The sequence below is a fragment of the Lepisma saccharinum genome, chromosome 7, assembly GCF_977018435.1.
Source record: "Lepisma saccharinum chromosome 7, izLepSacc3.1, whole genome shotgun sequence".
NCBI lineage: Eukaryota > Metazoa > Arthropoda > Insecta > Zygentoma > Lepismatidae > Lepisma > Lepisma saccharinum.
In genome coordinates, this window is record NC_139235.1 from 13,461,940 (window position 1) to 13,486,065 (window position 24,126).

The 24,126-nt window shown below is 35.4% G+C and overlaps 1 protein-coding gene across 2 annotated transcripts in view; it reads left to right on the top strand.

The window, feature by feature from the left end:
- The window catches only part of LOC145989737 (uncharacterized), a 64,454-nt gene that overhangs the window by 23,226 nt on the left and 17,102 nt on the right, over positions 1-24,126 (top strand). For both annotated transcript variants that reach the window (XM_083125009.1, XM_083125010.1), the window contains 9 exons: positions 1,803-1,941; positions 2,735-2,824; positions 4,154-4,249; positions 5,600-5,740; positions 7,061-7,195; positions 8,126-8,250; positions 8,870-9,071; positions 19,813-19,883; positions 20,965-21,181. In XM_083125009.1, the coding sequence (XP_082981135.1) occupies positions 1,803-1,941; positions 2,735-2,824; positions 4,154-4,249; positions 5,600-5,740; positions 7,061-7,195; positions 8,126-8,250; positions 8,870-9,071; positions 19,813-19,883; positions 20,965-21,181 (1,216 nt within the window). The remainder of the gene's footprint in view (positions 1-1,802; positions 1,942-2,734; positions 2,825-4,153; positions 4,250-5,599; positions 5,741-7,060; positions 7,196-8,125; positions 8,251-8,869; positions 9,072-19,812; positions 19,884-20,964; positions 21,182-24,126) is intronic.

A 24,126-nucleotide genomic window follows, 5' to 3' on the forward strand; every position in this document is an offset into this window, starting at 1 on the left:
TCTTATTTCTCTCATTTATTGCAAATATTTCTCTTTACCATATCTCTTCTCAATAATATATAGACAAATCATTATGCTGCATTCCTTGTAGAGAATTGAACCAAAGCTATAGAGGATTTTTAGGAGTGTCTAATCTGACAATAGGGCCTCCTCCTAAAACAACAACCAATGGAGATAACCAGGATCACTAATAACAAGCGCTGCCAATGGCCCAGTGCGACTAATAAAGAGTGCAGCCAAAAAATGCTTCTGGGCGTCTAATTTGACAACAGCGCCACCGGGGACAAACAACCAAAACATGGCGACGTTCTCCTCACCAGAGAATCAAAAAGAGATAGATTTCTGAATTCGTCCGCTTACTTAATAACTTTCCTAAACATTTCATATGCGGCCATATTCTTAATTATTTTAATTTGCTACATATAACATTCTATTTATTTCTTTTATAGTATTTGAACTATTCTTTTTATATATTTCTCAATTTTCTATAATATATATAATTCCTCTTCTCCGCTCTAAGTTTTTTATAATTTCCTTTGCTCCTCTTTATATATATAGCATGCTGCCATCTCTTGTCAATTCCGAGAAACCATTTCTCCTTGCAACCTTCATTGTGTCATCGAAACTGGCACGTGACATGGTGGGTGTCCATCGGTCCCATACACAGGCTGAAATCTCAGAAGAAAAGTTGTAACACCCCCCCCCCCCTTTCCCACATCCCCCTTATAGGATCTCAAATCAGCACATGTTGCATAGTCCGATTCCAAAGCCTGACACCTTAGACCGCACAGCCATGGTGGGGACGGGACGTATGTGAGATTAGTTTACATATATTAAAAACTGGGATATGATTTTTCAACAAACAAATCACCAGAGGTGCCTGTCTCTTACACCCCACAAAATAACCTCACACCAACCCTTCTGTATCGGTCATTATATGTACTCTCCTGTCATCACAAAAATCAAGCTGCTTTCCATTTCCCTTTTTCTCAACTTCCACAGTGATCTTGAAACTAGGGATGTCTTTAAGACAAACTTATGTCCCTCCAAAACTCAGCAATATCTTGATCAAAAATATGCCACATCATGCTTTCTTTCAGCTCTGGAAGAGTCCATACAAGTCACTGATAAACACGATCTTTTAGGTATCTGCACAGTCAGAAATCACATTGGTTCAAGTCCAGAAAATGGGCTGGAAAACTTCTGGAAATGACATAAGGTGACACGAAACAGACCCTTCATTTGTCAACCAACATGTGGGTATGCTCCTCCTTCAATGAAGACAGTGGTCTCTGAACATTCTTCAATAAAGGCTGGCCATAATGGCTGACTGCTTTCTGGCACTGATGTCTTGCATTTGATTCATCAGCAGGATGTTGTCTACACTGCACCAGGTTCAAGCAGCATATTTCTGCTTGGCGGCAAAAATTTGCACTACTTTCTTCATTAGCATTTTCTTTCCCATGCCTATATACCATGATTCACCACAATCCATTGCTCTGAGTAAGATAATGTTAATTCTAACCAACTTGTAGAGTTTCATATTTGAAATGCATGTTCAATTTTCACACATTTTATCTGGCTACACTGTGACATCAACAGCCATTTTTACTCTAATTTTCAATGTGATTAGTAATGGAATATTAACAATTTAGTTATAATTTTATGTTAATTTGAAAACTAATTGATTTGAAAAAGTAATATTCTAATATTGCAAATACTTTTTTATATTGCCTATAAATGTACCACAAACCTTTATCTTGTGATGTTTTGTAGAATATTTGCATTTGTTAAATTTTCAGCTTAAGTGGCATTATCATCGTCTATTAATAGATCTCAAATCTGTGGAGAAAAGAAGGGCCCAACTTTATTTGGAAGGGTTTATTGAGAAACCTGATGATATAGTAGCTGTTCATCGAATAATTGGATGCAATCCTGAAGGTGAATAAATTAGAATTTAAAATATAAAACCTATTTTTAATCCAAATCTCAAAACTGATTCCTTTGCCTTGTGAAGGATCTAGATTTGAGTTAATTGCCCATCTTTCAAAAATAAAATGCAGTTCTTGAGAATTTAGCACTTATGAGTGAAGTTCAGCAAAATGATATTTGCTCCTATTACTAATTTTGAGCAACTAAAAATTCTGATTGTGTGACGAGACATGTTCTTCTATTTTGAGTTTGAAAATTTGTTTCACACAATGTAATCAATGATGAAATCTTCTTGTGTCGCAGGTTACTACCATGCCATACTTTAGTCTCAACAGTACCAGGAATTCATACAACTTTTGCTTTTTTTTTATTTAGCATGTTCTTTTATGTGAACAGACTAGTCTAGATAGAGGTCATCATGAATACAAGTATATTAACTTGTTTCTAAATATTCAGAGTGTGATTATTTTTTGCTGATGTTAGACTGTAGTCTTCTGTTTTGTCAAGGTTTTCTAGTTTAACACAAATACTTACAACTAAATGCATACATTTGTTTGGATTTATCTTTAATGAGTTGTCCTGTGCACACTTACAAATCATGTTTAAATCCTCTTGCCTACTCTCATGCAATATGTTTGAATGGTGCAATTGAACATTGTCATGGGGCAATTTCTTAAAAGATACATATTAAACTTAATTTTCTAATGACTTTCTGAACATTCCTCGTATATCTATCATTTAATAAGGCCAACATAAAAAAAAACACTTTTTGATTAATTATGTATCTGCCACTTCTTTCTAGGTGAAGAAGATATACTTATGATGGACGTTCCCAGTGACGACCCAAAATATATTTGTAGAACCTTGAAAAATATAGAGTCCCAAATTTATAGTAAGTAAATATTTCAGTACATGTCAAGGTATGAATGAAAACGTGGCTGTCAGTATGCATGTTGTTTAATATCAAAATGCAGTTTTGCTTATAATTGCATTTTTAAATTTGATATTACACATTACAATATGTGTTTCACCTATGTCACAAACTGTTGCATTGTGGTTCCTAGCAGCCATGATTGAGGCCAGGCCTTGTACGGAATTCAAGCGAACAGGAGGGAGATACTAATACAGACATTTGTGATTTGAAACAAACATGCAGTTGGTGCACAGATGTAACGAACGCTAAGTGCAGGATAGTTCCTTGCAAATGACAAATAAAATTGGCTGCAAGCATGGTGGCTGTGCTCATCACATAAAACCCACCTATATTAGCCCTTACCTTGTGAGGTGCAGTCTCACAGACCCCTTGAGGTTTTGGAAGTTTCAGATTACCGCCTTTCCTTGAAGCTAGTGTCGCCACCTTCCATCTACCTTGCGCAATAGTGTCCTTGGCCCTCTTCACAGCATCAGTTTCTCGCCAACTTATTGCATGTAAGGAGTGAAGCTTTCTTTATTGCTAAGTGCAGTCTGCCTGACATACCTCACAATGAGTGTTATGGCGAGTGACACACAGTCTTCTATTAGAATTAGAAAAACTAAAAATATTTTTGAACACTTTTGCTTTCTGTAGTTAAATTGCGCTTACTAGTTGCCAAATATATCGTAAAGGGTTATTTTTTGTGTATATTTTTGACAGTACAACAAGTGAAATGAATATGTTCACATTTGTAATAATTTTTGTAGATGAATAAACTACTAATAAAGCCACAGTTATCCAGTCAGTAGGGCATCTGTCTGCCAGACAATAGTCTCAAATTTAATTCTCAGAGTAAGTGATTTCTGGCGGGAATTTTTCTGACAATGCTCCTTCATAAATTGGCTCTGGGGTTCACCCAGTCAGTTCCCTCTGGGAGGTATATGTGCCCTGAGTATGATACTGATGATATCGGATTCACAGTGGCTGAGATTACATATGAGTGAGACCCCTTTCTCCACACTTCCTTATGTACAGTCATGGACACTTGTGGGTTGTAATGATCCTATTGAAAGTAATTGGAGTCATTATAACCTAGAAGTGTAAGGGACTGTATCGTCATGGTACGTACATTAGAGTGTGCAAGCTTGCAGGTTGATTGATTTGATGCAACAAATTTACTATTTGTGTGACAAATTAATATTAAATGAACAATATCTCTACAAGATAATGTAAGATGGCAAATGTGATAATTATGTTCATGAAACAAATTAAAAGAAAGCACTTTTTTAATAATATATATGTTTGCAGGAGCTTGCCCTATCTGTTTGAATGGTGGCGCTTGTGATCAAAATACAGGAAGCTGCATTTGTCCACCAGGATTTAGGGGAATTTCTTGTGAAGAAGGTAATATTTGACTAAATTTATTATAATTCATATTTCAATGTAATGATGCATAATGTAAATGTTCTTGTATGATTAAGAAGTAGATGAGAGAATGATAAATGCAATAATTCATGAAACAGAACACCTGAATTTCAGTCTGTGCTACTGTAATTTAGTAAGCAAAAATTAAAAATAATATATTGGTATTTGTTATTTGTAAGCTGTGTGATTTATTCATTGAACTTGTGAAATAATGTATGCCATTTTATACTGGAAGCCATGGGTCCAGTTTAGAATTGTCCTGACAATGTCCCTGCATAAAGAGGCTCTGAAGGTCACTCAACCTCAAACAAAATTTATATAGTGGAACCCAAACAATAGGATCTGCGCAGAACCACATCATACTTGCATGTGTAGGGGAGAGCAGAGTAAATCAGTCTTCAGTGTGGTCTGTGTCAGTGTTGCCAAGTCTATTGATTTCACAGGAGAGTTCATTAGTAAACTCTTGCCAGACTTATACATCACAGTTTTGTTTTCCCCAGTTATCTCCAAACTTAGAAAGAAGAGTTCAAAGCGTTGTTTTTTAAACTATTTCTGAGTGTAGGTACTTTTAGAACTACGTGTATATTCGCATACCATTATAGCCAGTATTGTGGCAGAGGATAGGTCCTTTGTTGCTTTTACACCAGGTAATTGGCCGACCTCCATGGCAGAGTGGTTAGCACAGCACCCTATGATGTTAGGGGTCCCAGGTTCGAATCCAGGGTTGGAAATGGGTGTTCTTTGTGAGTGTCCTTTCATCAATTTCATATCACTCATCCTCATCTTTGACATTAGCCAAAAGTGGCAGAAAAGCGAAGTAAAATAAACCAAATCAATCAGTCAGTCAACCAGGTAATCATAGAATTTAATAAATTCTGATTTAATTAATGACATTTACTCTGCCTGAACTGACTGAGAAAAAATTAGAGAAATCAGTTTCAAAGAAGGGTTGCTAGTATTTAAACCTATGACTTGTCTCATGGACATAACTTAGGGAGTAATTTTGAGGTGGCAGAATCGAACTTAGGGCTTAACTTTGCAAACACGACTGATTGTATTACTTTAGCAGGTGCAACTGATGAAGGGTTAATATGAATTTTTTGCTACTTATTTTAAACAGTTCTAATTAATCAGAGAAAACTTACGCATTGTGCCAACTTTAATAAGAATAAATAACATTAGTGATTAGTTTCCATATTATTGGTTCTGGCACATGAAGAAATCCAAAACCAACTTGTGGCCATCCCAAGCCATAACTAGTATTAATGTAAGTGAAAACTCTGTAAATTGTAATGTTTCAAATGTTTTGTCACATGAACAATATTTCAGGTTGTGGTCCAAATAGATATGGTGACGATTGTGGTGGTTGGTGCTCCAGAGCAAGATATGGCTGCCGAGGAATGTTGTTATGTAAAAACTTGCTGGGCTGCGATTGTGCAACTGGTTACATGGGAGATCGGTGTTTACAGAGTAAGAGATAATATTTTTCTTCTAAGCATGAATTACAAAACTTCATTTTTTAAATTGTAAATTTTGGTTTGTTAATAAATAGTATGAAATGAAATGCATGAAATTTTGATGCACATAGATAATATTTGACTGCTAGAGTTGAACAAAATAATATTTCAATTTTTTTCACCATATGTGATTTATTCTGACACACTAAACCATTCTCGGGCCATTATTCATAAGTTCAATAAGAAGTAATGAAAATAAACAAGAGCATTTTTGAAAATAATTAATGTAGATTGTCTGATCTTAGTGCCAAAGTTTTGTTTAAAATATGTGCAAGCAATGAGTGCTTCAACAGAATTATATGAATGACATTCATTTCCAAACTCTAAAATTTGAGTAAAAATATCAAGAAATTATTAAAGTATTGATTCAAAATATATCATTTGTAATGGACTAACTGAAGCGAGATGAAATTTCACCACTATGCATCAAGCCTACCTATTGTTCTCCTGAGGGGGAAGGGGAGCAGCAAAAGTGCCTAAAGTGGGGGAAACGTGGAGTGATGCTTTCCCACAGTTAAGAGAATTCTCACAAAGCATCTCCTGCATTTGGATAATTTGCATAGGTACCTAATCTGCAGTCTTTATAAGCTTCCTTCATCCATGTTTTCATGCTACACTTTCACTATTTAAATTATATATGAAGTCTTTTCAGATGTCTCAGGGGGTCCCTCTGCGGGCACTCTTGTTATGCGTGCTAACTAACCTGTTTTGAATTTCATATGATATTCTACAATTACTACATCTTGGAATATTTGTATTGAAAAGTGGTACATCAAATGTTACTTGCATAGTGAGTCTTACATATATTTCAAAGTGCTTTAGTTTCAGTGCTTCAAAGTGGAAATTCTGGGGAGGGGATGCTTTGTCGAGTTGGGGGTTAGGAGGGGGGATGTTTTTATGCATTACATAGGAATAATGCAGTAAGTGGGAGAGATGCTTATGCAAATTATCTTAGCTGGGGATGCTTCATGAGAATTTTCTTAACTGAGGAGATAATTCCTGTGTGTTCACCCCATTTCAAATTCTGGTTCAATGCCATTGGAAAATTCTAAGGTGTGTTTGTGTCATCATATTTGATCTTCTATTGAAAACATTCCATTACCCCAAATTAACACAGCCTCTCTCTCTCTCTCTCTCTCTCTCTCCATATAAATGCATATACACATTATATACATAATTTTCGTATAGTTGTAATTATGCAGACGTTTGTGCGGGAAGAATGTTAAATCCTTCATTCCACTTTGGAAAATTATAATTTTTATTTCAATGGTAGATTGTGAACCTGGTTTCTATGGTGTCAGATGTCAGCAGCGGTGTGGTTATTGCAATAATGGAGTTTGCGATCCTCATACAGGACGTTGTCCACATGGATGCCAAGCAGGATTCTACCCTCCAGACTGCAGAACAAGTAAGGTGGAAAAGTTATTCATATTTGGGGATAGTGAAATATATCATGACTCATATACTGTATATTAAGGTCCAAATATTCATATAGATGCAATTTCTACTTATTTTTATTACTATGTTTGCTTGATGAATAAACCTAAGTACTGATCATTAAATTATAATAAATAATGGAGCATTTAGAGGTATTTTGATAAATTGACTTTGTTACAGCAAGAAAATAATAACAGCAAGAATAAATTAAGTACCTTGCTTCATCAGAGATAATCATCCTTATGAGATTAAATATAATAACTAGTCTTTAAGAAATATGAAAATGTTGACATTTCAAATTGTAGCGGTAAGATCCTTCATCAGGTCAATGTTGTAAACAAATAAAACAGTCCAAGTGAAAGGATGTGAGGATATATCAGGAATAATTGTAACTGTATTATTATTACGTAGGTGGTAATCAGAGAAGTGCATCATCCATTTAAGTCAGCGACACGTATTCTCCAAGAAAATGCAAAGTTGGATTTTGAAGATGTTCATAACTGTTTTTGTGACATTTCAAATTAATAAATAAAATGAAAATATGGGAGTTCATTACAACATATGCTGAAATATAAACAAGCAGTATTTTTGAATATTGCTTTCCTAGTTATAGGTACTTTTTTCCCGGTACTGATTTCTTCAGAAATATTTTTCCAATATTTTTTTTCAATTAAATATTTCCGTTACTTATCTGACATCAGTTATTTATTATTGCAGTTTTGTGACTACATAAATAATTATTTAGCAGTGAAAAGTATAACTTATAAGAGTGCCAAACCTCAGGTCAATGGTACGATATTTCAAATCGAATTTTTGACACTGAAAATATTTCAAAATATGTTATTTTATCATATTCACAACCGATATAATGCTAATTCATTTTTCTTTTGCTTGAATGTAGCATATGCATATATTTCCAACCCGCCAAAGATTTTGGCCACTGGTTATGAAAATTTAACCTTGGATTTTAATTTAGAGAGATATAATGGCCGTGGGAATCCAGTCTTTTATCAGATCCAATACAAGGTGAGCCAATATCTCATCATTAACATTGAAGCATAGTTGATTTATTAAAGTACATTTTTCATATACTTTATTAAGAATTTACTTTCACATAAATTTCGTAAGAGGTTACTACAAGAAAAATTGTATTTCATAGTTAATAAAATTTAAGTATTTTGATTAAATAATAAATGTGATACAAGAACTCATGGACTTTGAAATACCAAATTAACTTTACTTTTCCATACATATCTTGTATCCCATATTGCAGGAGTTTTTATTTCATCTTAGCTTTACAAGAAAACAGTTGCAATGTAAATATATTATTTTGTATCATTTGAATTGTGGATCCTTTTTATTCAGCACTGATGTTTTGACTCATTGTATACTATTATTTATCCTGCTTGATCAATGAAATTCATGTTCATTTACAACTATGTATATCTGTGCGAGTACTTTCAGTCTTTTACTTTATATGGCAATTTTTGTTATTTCAATTTTGCTGGCAATAAGTTTTTATTACATGAATAATTCTGCTATCATTCACGGTTATCAGTGTTTGTGTAATGTATTATAATAACTTCATATGTAACCCAACTGTTACATTTATTCTTCAAATTGTTACTTGTGTATTAAAATTTAGGAAGCAGACTCCAATGATTGGCTGGAGAGAAGCCCAGTTCTGATTCGAAATGAAATTCTGCAAGATCACGATCTGATGAAAACTGCAACAGGTCTTTCTCCTGGAAAAGAAATTGTGGTTAGGATCGTTTTGCTTGATGAAGATGGTAACAGCTATCAAGGAGAATTAGTACCAATAGCCACTGGAAATACAAATTGCATCAGTAAGTTTTAGTGTGCTTACATATGTTTATGTGCATAATGTTGAATCATTTCTAATGCTTACTTATTTGCACTTAAAAAACTACTTTAATTCATCATACTTTAAAAAAAAATTATGCCTTTAAGCATGTGATCACAAATATCCCATTTATGAAATTTGTAATTTTGTAAGTCAAACTAGTCATCAATTTCTATATCCTGTCATCTCACACAAAAGCTCTTGACAAATAACCAGTTCTCAGTAAAAAAAAAAAAAAAAGTATCTATTCTCAAGGTATTTTTAAACCACATTAAGTTCATCCATCTTTGAATGCTCATAGACTATTTTAGTTATTAAATGTTTTCATGTGGCAGGCAGCAGGATAGTTGTTCTTGGACTGCTGTTAAACAGTTATAGAAATAATATTCTAGTTAATTTATTCATATATTTCTTAACAGACATGGCAATCTATTTCAAATGGTACACTTGAATAAAATTTGATGCATTTTTAAATGCTAATAACTGAATACCTATTATTGTTACAGTATATGAACCTACATACACAGTGTGTCTACAAAGTTTTAAGACTGACTTAATAAAAAGTAGAGATGGGCCGATATGAAATTTTGGCCGATACCGATAAAGTACTAATATAAAATTTACTGATACCGATAACAGATATTCTACCGATCCGATATAAAATTACAAATCGTCCTTGAAAAACATGAAAGGTTCATTGACCTCCTTAATAAATGTGTGTTTCAAGGTGACTGCAGTGCAAAAGAAGTTGCATATTTAGATATTTACTTTTTTAGAAAGTAGGGCATGGATATTATCCATAAAAATTACAACAAAATGGCAGAATTTTGCACTAAATTATAAGATATTTATCGATATATCGGATCTGTAAAATAATCGGTAATTTTACCAATAAACCGAAAAACCGATATGCCTATATCGGCCATTACCGATAGAGTACAGATTAATCGGTCTCATCCCTAATAAAAAGTGTAAATATGTGAGACTGGCCATAAGCCTTGGTTAGTTTTTGATGCACATCCCTCCTAAGTCTACACACTTAGTGACATGGCTGTACATGCTAATGATGTCAAAACGCTGGCCCCTCAGGTGTGGAATAAAAAGTAGTCAGCCAATGCCAATTCTGGCGAATAAAGCAGATGGTTTAACACAATCACTTGTTTCCGTGCCAAAAACTGTTGGACAATAATTGCCTTGTCACTTGGGGCATCGCTGTGCTGCACGAACCAAGCACCAGATTCAACCAGCTCTGGTTTCACTCATCGTAATCTCTCTAGCAAACGCTCCGAAATGGATCTACAGACAGCTGCAATAACCAATCATCAGCAGCAATTATCATCAGTGACTGTGCCCAGATTTCATTCAGTTCTTGTCGAACATTTTCGACATTACCGCCACTTTGAAAACATTGGATTGACAAAAGGTGTCATTGCCGTAAGCAGTTTTCAGCATTTCAATGATTTCTGAAGGGGTTTTATGAGTTACACAAAACTTAATCACCACTCGTTGTTCTGTTTTCAAATGCATGACGAGGGTACAAAACACTGCACTAGTATAAAAGCTGTAACTCACTCAATATTGCACCGGATCAGACACCAATTTCACTACACACTCGCTACATGTGACACTACGAAATACATGTACCAAATGGCACCAGAGGGAGCCACTCCAGGATTTGCACAGCATTGGCTAGAGCTTGTGACGTCACCAAGAGGACACCAGAGGAAAAAAAAAAAGATATGTGGAGAATGTACGTAGTACAATGGCCCATGAAACACTGTGTTTTCATACATCTTTTGATATTATACATCAAAACTGTTAATTTAGTGTGATAAGAGATGAAATACGTGATAGAAGAATACATTTATTCCAAGACAATGCATAGTTTTGTTTTTTCAGACACTGTTTGCGCGATATCTTGTTCATGTAGTCCTGCTTGTCTTTGAAGCTAACCTTCGCATTGATTTGGAGAGACATATTTAAATGTCTTATTCTAAGGAAAGTTCTTGTCCGGACGTATTCTGAAAGGACTTTTCATGAATATCCTAGAATTTTCCTTTAATATTTTTATGTTACCTTTCAGATTCTCCAGTTGATCACGGCAATGAGTATACATTTGTATTTCTGTTTTGATATTTAGCGTCGCTTTTCTTACACTTTTGGCTAATTGCAATGAAAAGGATGAGGGATGATTACTTTAAATTGATGAAGGGACACTCGGAGGGAACATCTATGCACCCACTGCGACTCAGGTGTGCCATTCCCCTAAAGGCAATGTCGCATCCCCCCAAAATCATGTCATGAGTATCCCCCCCCCCCCCAAATCATATCATTCGCTCCCTCAAACCATATCGTAATCTCCACAAAGTATTTAATTACAACAGCGTGTCTACCAAAAGTAACTTTTTTCCTAGCTTTACTGAACACTATACTTGATATGCCCCTCCTCCCTAAATAGAGGGCCCACCACTCAAGATCACCCCTAAAATCGTTCATCATAATCGAGAATATCGCTTGTCTTGTAATGCAGCTATAGTTTAAAAATGATGTGTTTGCTAACACATCATTGCGAGCGAAGTGAAAAAGAAAATTTTTACATCCATTTCTTTGCAGACTTTCAAGAATATTAATTTAATAGAATGTCAATACATTCTTAGTCTTTTCCAGCTTCTCCTTTGGCACGTTTGGGGTTGAAAACGTGTGGATATCAACCATATTGCTAAATACAGTCTCCAAAATTTAATGTTCGAACTCTCTCTCCACTACAGAAATCCCTTGACAGTCTAAGATTTAACACTTTATCAAGAGCTTTCTATCTCCCCCTTTAAATTTAATACTCAATCAATTTTAGACTTACTGTTGATATTGAAGAGTGGATATTGCCTCCTCCAAAAAATTAATTCTCAGTCTCCACACCAGAATTTCCGCAACAGTCTAAGATAATAGCAATACACAAGAATTGGATATCCCCTCAATTAATGCTCAATCCCTCTCTAACTAAAATACCCGCCACTATCTAAATCCTAGAGTTGGATACTGTCCCCCCTCCAAAAATAATTCAGAATCCCCCCCCCCCCGAGAACACACATGTCAATTAAGGTCTAATATGTAAAAGTTGGATATCTCTCTCCCCCACCACCTTCGATAATACCCTTAAATACTTTCTTTTTTTCATCTAATGGATTAAATATGGTGCATTTAAGGGTTAAAATCTTTACATATATTTTGGAAAAAGATATAAATGTTTTAATTTTACATTATTTGAAGGGAAAACAATCCCCCCCAAAAATCTCGATGGCGCAACCTGTGCCATAATCCTCCCCTGTGGGCACCCCTGCTGGGACTTGAACCCGGGAACTTCGGAGACGAAATCGAAAGTCGACCACTTAATGCTCTTGGCTACCGAGTCGGTGAATGAATTAGATGATGGAAAAGTAAATGGTAGCTTTTGGGGAACATTCAAATAGCAATATTTCTTCAAGATATTATATGTAGGAACTTCATTATTTCGGGCTAACAAGGCTCTGGCATGTGGGCCAACAATCTGTGTATTACTGTGTAAGGTTTGTGTTCTTTGTCATGGATTTGTGATTGATGTGATCTTCCCTCCATCAATTCCATCTACTCATCATTCATTTTCATCGTTCTGATTAGTCAAGTGGTAAATTATACGACAAAAAACCAATACAAATACAAAAGACAAATAATAGAACGAACGTTACAGCTTCCTCTGGATTCGAATGTAGGTTTCCTGTATTTAGGCACGTCGCACTTATCAGCCAACAGTCAGAGATTGCTTTTCGGTTGAATGATACTTATAATAATAGGAGGTAAATGCAAGCTAAGAATTATATTTTGATCTTTGATCCACCTGAGTTTGAGGATCTCTTTTGACATTTCATTCCTAACAATATTTTAAGGTAAATACTTATGCGAGTTCCTATCATAATGTGTAATAGTTACATTTTTTGTAAGAACATACTTAATACATTAATTTACTTTATGTAAATATTACATTATCCGTTGCTTTCCTAATTCATCCCTGATGGCGCAGTGGTAGCGTTGTCACCTTGTAATCAAACCCGGGACCCCTGGCATCATAGCACGATGTGCTAACCACTCTGTCACGGAGGCCGACTATTAAATCTACGTGATAAGAGTCTTTGCAGTATGTTTGAGTTGAGTCAAACAAATTTCATAAAGTGTCAGTATTCCCGTGCCATGTATCCAAATATATACTAAGAACCCGTGGTGCAACAGCCCGTGAGGGCTAAGATCTATCTACCGACTGCCGACCTCACTTCCACCTGCCGAGGCAGGAGATCATCCGACCAATGGGGTGACGTGTGGTGAGCAAGGTGAACTTCTATACCCTGTCCCAGCTAACTGTGGAGCAGGGCCGCGCATATCGGTAAAGTAGGAGGAAGGAAATTGAGTGGGCAAAGCCAATGCGAAGAAGGGAAATCAGGTAAATCCAGTCGCATCCCACCTCTCTATTATGTAATCCCATTCCTCTTGCTGTTCATTGGTGGAGCCATCTCACGTCACTACTCGTGCAGAGACTTGTTCTCGTTCGTCTGCTCCACAGATAGCTGGGACAGGGTATCATCATTGTTGTTGTTTCCCTGAAAGAGTTACGCTACTCATTCATAGTTCCTTAATTTCCTCACAATGGTGGGTGACCATCGGTCTCATACAAAAGCCGAAATCTCAGGAGGAATGTTGCTATGCATCATCCCAGGAGACTCAAACCTGCGCATTCTGTAGCCGGAGACCAAAGCATGATGGCTTAAACCGAAAGGCCACTGTGTGGGACTAAATATGTGCTAAGTTTTAAAAGCAAAAGTACCTTCTGCGCATTGCAGCTTGCCATGAATGAATATAGGAATTATGATTCACAATCTCTGCCATTTATAAAGGTGGTGTTAGCATTACGTTCCACCCATTAAGCCCCAGATACTACTTTTTTATTAGACCCTTGAGCACTAACTAAATAGTAGTAGACCCTCAAAACAGTTTTCATGCAAGGACGTTGCTGAGATAATCCCACTGGGGACCAACCACCCAGAGGAACAGAATCCGTGTCTCCAGCGTGGCAGTCAGACTATTTACCGACTGGACCACAGCAGCTTTTTAAAGCACATTGGAAATGAATTAAAGCCAGCAAAATAGTATTATATTTGTAGAATATCCTTACATTATCATATATAAATATAATAGTCATGTATATAAACTATTATATTGATAATACAAAAATTATTGATAAACTTGTTCTCACTTTAATAAGTGTGCACAACAGCTTCTTTCAGAATTATCTACATGAAAGCTTATCTCATTGTTTGACGAGAATGTAGAAAGGATGTGCAAGGGCCAAACGTCCATCTTGTAAGTCGTACATTACATTTTCAGCATTATTTCTCAACAAACATACATGAGGCAAAGTAACACAGTGCAATTGTTAATTAAGTGACCCACGAGATGTTCATAGAATTATTTTCGTGGGCGATGTTTCAACTTCAAAGCTTAAAAGATGTTATGTTGCTCTCAATATTCAATAAAGCAATAATTAGAAACTGAGTTCCGATTGTGTAATGGTTTTTGAAAGTTGCACACTTGATGATGCAGAAGGCGAGTGTGGAAGTAAGTTGGAAGTTTGGAGGAACGAATTAAATCAATCCTGTTTTTTGGGAAGCGTTGTTTACTTTATTCCAGGCGATTTTCTTGAATTATTATTGCATGTGGCAATAGCACAAACAGAGTAATTCGTACTCATTATACTGGCATTCAAGAAAAGGTGTGTATACGTAAGAAATCCACCCATTTATTTCAAGCTTCCATATACGCTAACAAAGTAAGTTTGATTTTGTCCTTTTCATGATGCCATAGCATACACAGGATCATGGGAAAAAATCTCGGAACCTCGGGAATGGCCTACCTAATAAAGGTACCTTGAAATGGCACATTGCAGCATTTATCTTGTTACAATGTTGCCAGTCTTAAAACTTTGTAGACACACTGTGTATAAATACAACAGAAATTATAGGACTTTTCGCTCTATGTAATGTACACTATTGTTAATTTATACTTTTAATATTGTTGCAAGTTCAAGAAAAAACATTTAACTGTTTCCACTTATTATGCATCTTTACATAATTGATATTCGTCATGAACCTCCTCGATGGCATAGTGGTAACACCAAATACCTTGTAATTGGGGGAGGTTGGGGCATTTTGTTCTCCACTGGAGGCACGTTGTACACTGGTTTAGCTCCCACTTTAATCCAATATATATAAAGCCCCAATCCCACCACTCACTCACTGACTCACTGACATAAATGTTCTCCATGAAGGAAGCCCCGGAGGTGAAAAATGCCCGATTACGACCCCCCATGAAATCGTCCCAAAAGACCGAGAAAATTAAAAAATCGCTCAATCGGCCCTTCCTTAAGGGTTAAAATGCCCTTTTCTCACGTCCTTAGCAACCGTTGCCACGGGCATTTCTTTTGCACACATTGTTTCCTTCAAATCTTAATTGTCCAGCTACATTATATTTCTCACAGATAAGTAACACACAGATGAATCAACTCCTGGTTTTGAAAAGGTGCCTGAAACAAGGCTGACATCTACGTACATAATAAGGAGTTTCAGCCCAGATGAAACTATACACTACTCCAATATATCACAGAAGTTTTAGACATTCTCAGTTCACGAAAAAGAGTAAATTTTTCACGACTAATTTTTCCAAAAATTCATTGGTGGACTTCGGAGTGCGAGACAGCAAAAGCCAACCGAAAAAGGAGTGAGAATCATTTTGCTTCATATCCCACCCTTGAAAATCGAATATTATGGAAAAAATCAATAGCACAAGGAAAAAAAATATTTCTACAAGCAAAACGTGAAGCGTGGATTAAATATTGCAATTCAATAGACATGCAGGAATCATCCCGAAATGTGTGGCATAAATTTAATTCCTTACGGAAACCATGTCCACCTCGTAGAAAACCTATAGATAATAGTTGGCAAGACCAATTTTTAATGCTTTTGGCTCCACCATCAGTACACCTTCCATATAAAAAAAAAGAGGAAAATATTTCTAACTTTTCACTTGAATTCCCTCCCATTTCTACAGAGGAATTAAAAAAGATAATTAATAATATTAAACCCACTGCACCAGGTTTAGATGGAATACCATACCAAGCCATAAAATATCTACCTAAAGCAGGTTTAGATATTCTTGTATCTTTTTACAATAACATATTCCGTACCGGTATAGTACCGAGGGAGTGGAAAGATTATATAGTTCTCCCAGTTTTAAAAGCAAATAAATCACCACATTGTGCTACATCTTACAGACCCATAATGTTAATTTCAGTCTTGGAAAAAATATTCGAACGAACGATATACCTCAGAATTACCTGGACACTAGAACGTCAACGTTTCTTTTATCCTACTCAACTTGGCTTTAGAATCAATTATGGCAGTCAAGATGCAATAGCTATCCTAAGCACTGCAATTCAAAATAGCAAAATTAGTCGTTCACACTGTTATAGTATTTTTATAGATGTGGAAAAAGCATATGATTCTATCAATTTACATATGCTCTGTAACAAATTAGAAAATCTTTTCATTCATCCTCAATTATCGTTAATCATATGGAACCTATATTCCAATAGAAAGATATATGGATGGTTCTCAGAAACAATTAGTGACCCTCGTTTCACTACCATAGGAATTCCTCAAGGTGCACCTTTAAGTCCTTTATTATTTAATATTTACACAAATGAAATTCACTCCTTACCTCTTTATCCGTTCCAGTTAGTACAATACGCAGATGATTTCTGTTTTTACTGTACTACAGATGATGCAACCCAAGGTATAATCAAAACACAGAGATTAATTAACACCATTAGAGAATGGTTTCATAATGCAGGATTAACCCTTAGTGAAAATAAATCCAAAATCATTTGCTTTAATAACAAACGCACAGATAGTTATCCCAATAATATTTTACAAATTTCTGACATCCCAGTGACAGATTCTCACAAATATTTAGGTGTACATTTTGATAGACGTCTTACATGGAATACACACATTTTATATTTATTAAACAAAGGTCAAAAGTTTTTAAATATAATTCGTAGCATGACAACAACAAAATGGGGAGGCCACCCAAAAATTTTACTTCTCTTTTATAAAAATTGCTTTCGCTCATTTTTCGACTATGCAGCTTTCAGCTACGGGGGAGCAAAACCCAGTCTACTCGACAAAATAGATATATTACAAAGAAAAGCATTGAGAATTTGTCTAGGTCTTATGCAATCAAGCCCCAATGTAAGTGTTTATATGGAGAGTAAAGAGACTTCTTTGAGTCACAGGCGGATTCAATTAACAATAAAATTCCTCCTTAAATCATGGGAAAATCATCCTCATCCATTTAATAAATTGTTTGAAATACAAAAACAATGGGCTGAAGCCGATGTAATAAATCCTCATACCACCTCATATTTCCTTGTGTACTGTCATTACTTATTTCCAGAACTTCGATCTAATACTTTCACTCTCTTACATCCTTTGATCTATCAACTAGATATTCCATTATATACTCAATGTTCAATCCACTTCAGAGATCTAGGTTTACATGCATTGTACAGAGAAAAATGGCCAATGCATGTAATGATTTACACCGATGGTTCTAAGAATAACAATAATGTAGGATGTGCCTATTACATCCCAGAGAAAAACATTTATCAACAATTTAGATTACCTATAGATTCATCTATTTTTACTGCGGAAAGTTACGCCCTATACAAAGCCTTACAATATGGAATAGCGGAAGACTTTAAAAAAATTCTTCTCCTTACAGATTCTCTGAGTGTTCTTCAAGCATTATCTACATCCTATCCCAAATTATGCCACCAATCATATCTTATTATTTTAATTATTCAACAAATTCAATTTGCTTGCAAAAGAAACATTGACATACAATTCAGTTATGTCAAAGCACATAATATTAATGTAGGAAATGATAGAGTGGACATGTATGCTAAACAGGCCAGAGACTTACAACTCATAAGTTTCAATAGGTTAATGTATACTGATTTATTACCACGAGTAAAAATCAAAATTATGGAACAATGGAATGAATGGTGCAAGGATCAATTTAAGTTTGTGGGCAACACATATAGATGGATTGCAGAATTTAAATCTAAAGTCCCTTGGTTCAATTCATACACACTCCCACGGCAAGTCATAGTTTTTATTAATAGATTAAGAACAGGACACGTACGTACACCAGCTCATTTAGTAAAAATAAAAATTAAAACTCAAGAAAATTGTAAATGTGGCAATAATAACCCTGATGCTCAACATTTAATTCTAGAATGTCCAATCTATTCAGATCAACAAATCATACTCTACAAAGGTTTTCAACGTTTAAAAATTCCATTTCCAATATCACTATCATCCATTTTAACAGATTTATCCCCTTCATTGATATGGATGCTGTATGCATATTCTCGAAAATGTAGAATTGAAATATAAAGTGATTTTTAAGAAACAGCAAAATGGACAAAAAAAGTGAAATATTTATAATAATTGTTATATATTTGTGATTCCGATTAATTTGTGAGACTAACTATCAACTTTAGAAGAAAACATTAAAACAAATAAAAAACAATAACGATGTCCAAAGTCGACAAGATAATGTTGACAGGGACAAGAAAAAGAAGAAGAAGAATTCAGCCCAGATACAATTACGTATATATTGTTATACTCAATGCGTAAATATCTGCATCGTCCTTGTTTCAACTAAATGTTTAGGGAGTATAATGACAAACAATTCCTTAGAGCTTGCCGTGCTTGTTGTTTACCATGGAAACGGACGTTGCTAGGAACTTAAAGAAAGTTTATTTTCACCCCGAATGCTACTGTAAGGGAATTATGCTAGAGTTTTCGATTGATTGATTGATTTGGTGTTTTAAGTCCACTTTGTGCACAGTATTAGAGTTTTAGAATTTTAAAATGTGAGCATCAGAATTCATTGCAGAGGAGAGATAGAAATTTGCGAAGAATGAAGGAAAACATTTCTTTATTTCAATTATGTTTAAAAATGTAAAACTGACTACAGAAGTAAAATGTTACTTTTCCAATTTAGTGTCGCTATTGAATTCGTTTACATAAAACATCTAACTAACTATCCTGAAACTGTTATTACTTACCCAGCTTATTATTAAGAAAGAAACCAATAATATTTTGATTATTTGTACATATTACAGCGCATACACACATAAATTTACGTTCAAAACTTTCCAAATAAGCGAACCACGTCGGCGAGCGCACGAGAATGTGCGCACGAAAGTGCGCGAGTCTATAGATACAGTCCTTATTAGCATATCTGAGCATGCAGACTTAAACAAACTTTGGTACGCCATATGGTAGAAACTAGGACTAGACATTTTGCAGATAAAGTTTATAGACTAGCATGAGCTATCAAATGTTAAAAGTAGATGATACTATGTGAAATCACACAGTGATAAATCACTACAATGAAGGAAATTCCCCATTTTTTTTTAAAAAAAAACAACTTTCTTTTTTGTAATGTTACAAACTGTAATTGCAACCTCTAGTTTTCAGTTTGTATAAAGTATAGGAAATTATATTAGTAATGAAAATTAAATACATAAAGGTTATTTCTGATGTAATTTTTCATTGTTTCTCTTTCTGCAGTTCCTTCTAATCCAGTTTACAACCCTACAGTCACCAGTAAAAATGAAAGTTCTTTTCGAATTGAGTGGCAAGTAAGTATATCATGTTTTTAATAATAAAAGTAAACTGCACAGGTTATGTGGTAAATATTCAGAGTAATAGAAGTTTTAAAATTCTTAAATGCATAAGTATTAATATATTTGAGAAAAATTATTCACCTAATATTAGAAAATAACTTTTGTTGATTGTTTATTTTCAGTAAATTAATCTAAATTTAATATCGATAAAATTTGGTATTTTCTGTCATTTTAATAGTTTATTCTTTCTTCTGGAAAAATAACACGTCCTACCTACCGGCTGCTGGCTTCACTCCCACCTACCAAAATGTGAGATTATACAACCTGTTATGGGGTGATATCTGGTCAGCACAAGGAACCCCCAGTCATTGTTGTAGTGTCCATGACCGTGTTACGCTACTCATTCGTAGTTCCCCAATATCCTCACGATGGTGGGTGGCCACCGGTCACATACAAATTGAGAAATATATAATCTAGTCTGATATATTAAACTTAACTCCGAAAAAATATATTCAAATCCAATGATTTTTAATTTGATGTCTGACCTAACTCATTAGTTCATATTCTGAAGTGTCCCCATAATTCTTTTTAAGAATAGGGTATAACTGCTGAATAAATATTTGGAATGCAATTAAGAATAGGAAAAATGGAGTGAATTAATATTATTGTCGCATTTTTTTTTCAGCTAAATGGGATGCGTAAGTTTTTGTTTTTATGCTGAAGGATAAAAATCGACAATTTCCATTAAGAAATTGCAGCTTAAAATTGCATCCAGTAAGTTGTGCTCTGTGAGGGTATCTAGCACTGCCTGTTATGTTTCTACATATTGTAACCAAATATTGGTAATTTAACTTCCTATGTATTCATGACTTGGGTTAGGTGACAGAGCAGCCTTTGGTTGAACCTAACCCACACAAAGAGTGAATTTGAACCTCGAGTAGTACAAAAGTTTTTTCTATCATATCCCACATAGAAAGTTTCAACTTTTATTTAACATCACTCAATGTTACATGATGAAGGTAAATTTACAATTCTTGGGACATATTGTGTTTCTATTTTTATTAAATTTTCTTTTATGTGTACTTTATTTTTTTAGTACCAAACTGATGTGGAGTCACCATGTCCTCTATCGCATTACAATGTACACATCAAAGAAGATTGGAGATGGTTCCTGTATGAGTCTGTCTTCTCCCCAGAAGTTCTTGTTATAGATCGAATACCTTTTACAGAATATCAGCTTGCGATAGAGGCTGTGACCGCATGGGGTGCTGCTGGTAGATCTGATCCAATTGTTATAGTAACTGGTGAAGAAGGTATGGGTTGCTACTTTAATAATTGTTAATACATTTAAGTCACACTATTAGAATTTCTGATACAGAATATCTAAGAAATAAATTTTAAAAAAGTTAACGCATAGAGTTAGAAAATGTCTGAAATTATAGTTATCAAATCTTCCAAGGAAATACAGATAATGAATTTATGAGGTGGTATCCAAAATTTTTTTGGAATGGTGCTACAATCAGGTCAAAAACTCATCTTGGGCCTATTGGCTTCCTTCAGCCTCGATGTAGTCCCCTTCTGCACATGCACACTGGTGCCAGTGATTCTGCAATTTTAAAATTGCATCCAGTAAGTTGTCTTCTGTGAGGGTGTTTAACACTGCCTGCATTTCTGCTTGAATCATCTCAGTCATGTCAAACTTGATCTTCAGTTAGGAAAACAGAAAAATGTCACAGGAAATCAAGTCAGGCAAGTAGGGTGGGGGGCAATACTTATGTTATTTATGGTCAAAGTGAACAAGAAAATGTGAGATTGTGCATTGTCATGATGCAGAAGTTAGTTATTTTGTTGCCGAAGTTCAGGGCAACATTTTTGTACATTTTCACACATTTTCAAACTGCGAAACATCACAACAGTAGGTGGAATTGACTGGAAGGAATTCCTTATGCCCTGGATATCAAAGAAAGTGATAAGCATGCTCTTGGCTATTTACCTGTCTTGTTTTTTTTGTTTTTTTTGTCTTGATGAAATTGGACTTTCCCATTGGAAGGATTGTTGCTTTGTCACAAGGTTCTAACCATAAACCCAGTTTTCATCAGTGATAACCCTGATGAACGATCACTGGACAAACCTAATGAAGCTACTTCCAACAACGCTGCTGTTGCTTCTGATCAGTTGTCTTTATTCTCAGCACAAATTTGGCACTGACAAGATGCATGCTCAATTCAGCATCAGAATCTGCTGACATGCTCCATAACCAATTCCCACCTCATCAGCACAGTAATGAATGATTTGACTTAATCCCCATGAACTGTTGAACTTTGGCATCAACGCCAGTCATTGTGCAGCTGAGGGTCCTCCCTGTGTGTTTATCATCCTCAACAGATGTCAAACAAGCTCTGAACTGAACATGTCATTCAAACACCTGTGTAGGGCTCATTATTTCTTCCCTGAAGACTTGCGTAATTAATGCAAGAGTCTCCATCGCACTTTCCCTGAGATTTGCACACTCACTGTTTTTTTTCAGATCGTCATAAAATTACCGTACCCCTCATACCCGACTCCAAATGAAAAGTCATACAAAGGGCCAGTGTGTTCACCCACCTGCATGGCATTTTATGCACTAATACCCAAGATATGCTTATAACACCATTAAGCCTTGTTTCCATTGTATGAAAAAATCAGTATGCTGACCAAGGCAGTAATTTATTTTATTATAAAACATAAACTAAACATAATGTTTCAACCTTCTAACAAGGTCTTCTTCAGACTCTGCACTTGATGCACTTGGTGCAGAGTCTGAAGAAGACCTTGTTAGAAGGTTGAAACATTATGTTTATTTTTATGTTTTATAATAAAATAAATTACTGCCTTGGTCAGCATACTGATTTTTACAAGATATGCTTGTCTACTATCTACTGTTGCATCTTGCTGCTACAACTGCTGTCCAGGTGGCAGCATCACTAGTCTCAAAGTTTCTGGATAGTACCTTATAAGTCCACTCATGAAGTGGAAATTATAAGGGAAAGGGTAATGTTTACTTGAGCCTTCTGTATAGGTGGAAAGATACTTAACTGTTACCAGCTATCTATAAATAGATACCTCTAGGTATACCTCTTGTTTACCAGCTATCTATAAACAGATACCTCTAGGTATACCCCTTGTTTACAGGCACGTATCCAGAGGGGGGGCTTAGGGGGCTCGAGCCCCCCCCGAAAGTTTTAGGTTTACACTAGATAAAATGAGGTTTTTGACTTCTTGTGGTGTGAAATAAAATAATGTGACAATAATTTAAGGAGAGAAATAATTATCGAGACAAGACGGAGAATGTTCCGTAACCCTGTTATTGATAATAGCACGTATCCAAGATGGGGCACAGGGGGCTCGGCCCTTTCCCCAGGAAATTTTTCAGTTTACGTTAGATAAAATTAGGTTTTTGGCTTCTTAAATAATGTGAAAATAATGTAAGAAGAGAAATAATTATTGAGGCTAGACGGAGCATGTTTTCTACCCCTGTTATTGTTAATGGCTCGAGCCCCCACCCCCTCCCTCAGGAAATTTTTCAATTTACACTAGATAAAATTAGATTGTTGGCGTCCTGAATAATGTGAAGACAATAAATTTATAAATCTGAGAGAAATAATTATCGAGACAAAACGGAGAGTGTTCTATAACCCTATTATTGTCAATAGCACGTATCCAAGGTGGGAATCAGGAGGCTCGAGCCCCCTTCAGGATTTTTTTCTGTTTACACTAGATAAAATTAGGATTTTGGCTTCTTGAATAATGTGATGATAATTTGGGAGAAATAATTATCGAGACAAGATGGAGAATGTTCTATAACCCTGTCATTGTTAATAGCACGTATCCAAGCTGGGGTTGAGGTGGCTCAAGCCCCCCCCCCCATGATTTTTTTTTATTTTACACTAGATAAAATAAGGTTTTTGGCTTTTTGAATAATGTGACGATGATTTAAGGAGATAGACAATTATCGAGGCAAGACGGAGAATGTTCTATAAAACTGTTGTTGATAATATTGCACGTACACTTTTCTTGAGCTTTCGGTGTTGTCGCAGCGCACTTGAGCACTATGTAGAAACTTGTCAGCATTTGGAAGCTGCACAAGAAAGGTAGCGCCACACGTAGGGCGATTTGTTGTAATTTCTAATCTCTGGAAGGCGGGAGAGGGTACGTTCTTGAATGAGAGAAGGAGTCAACTACTGGCGATATTAACGAATCGTTTTATCTGCGGAACGTT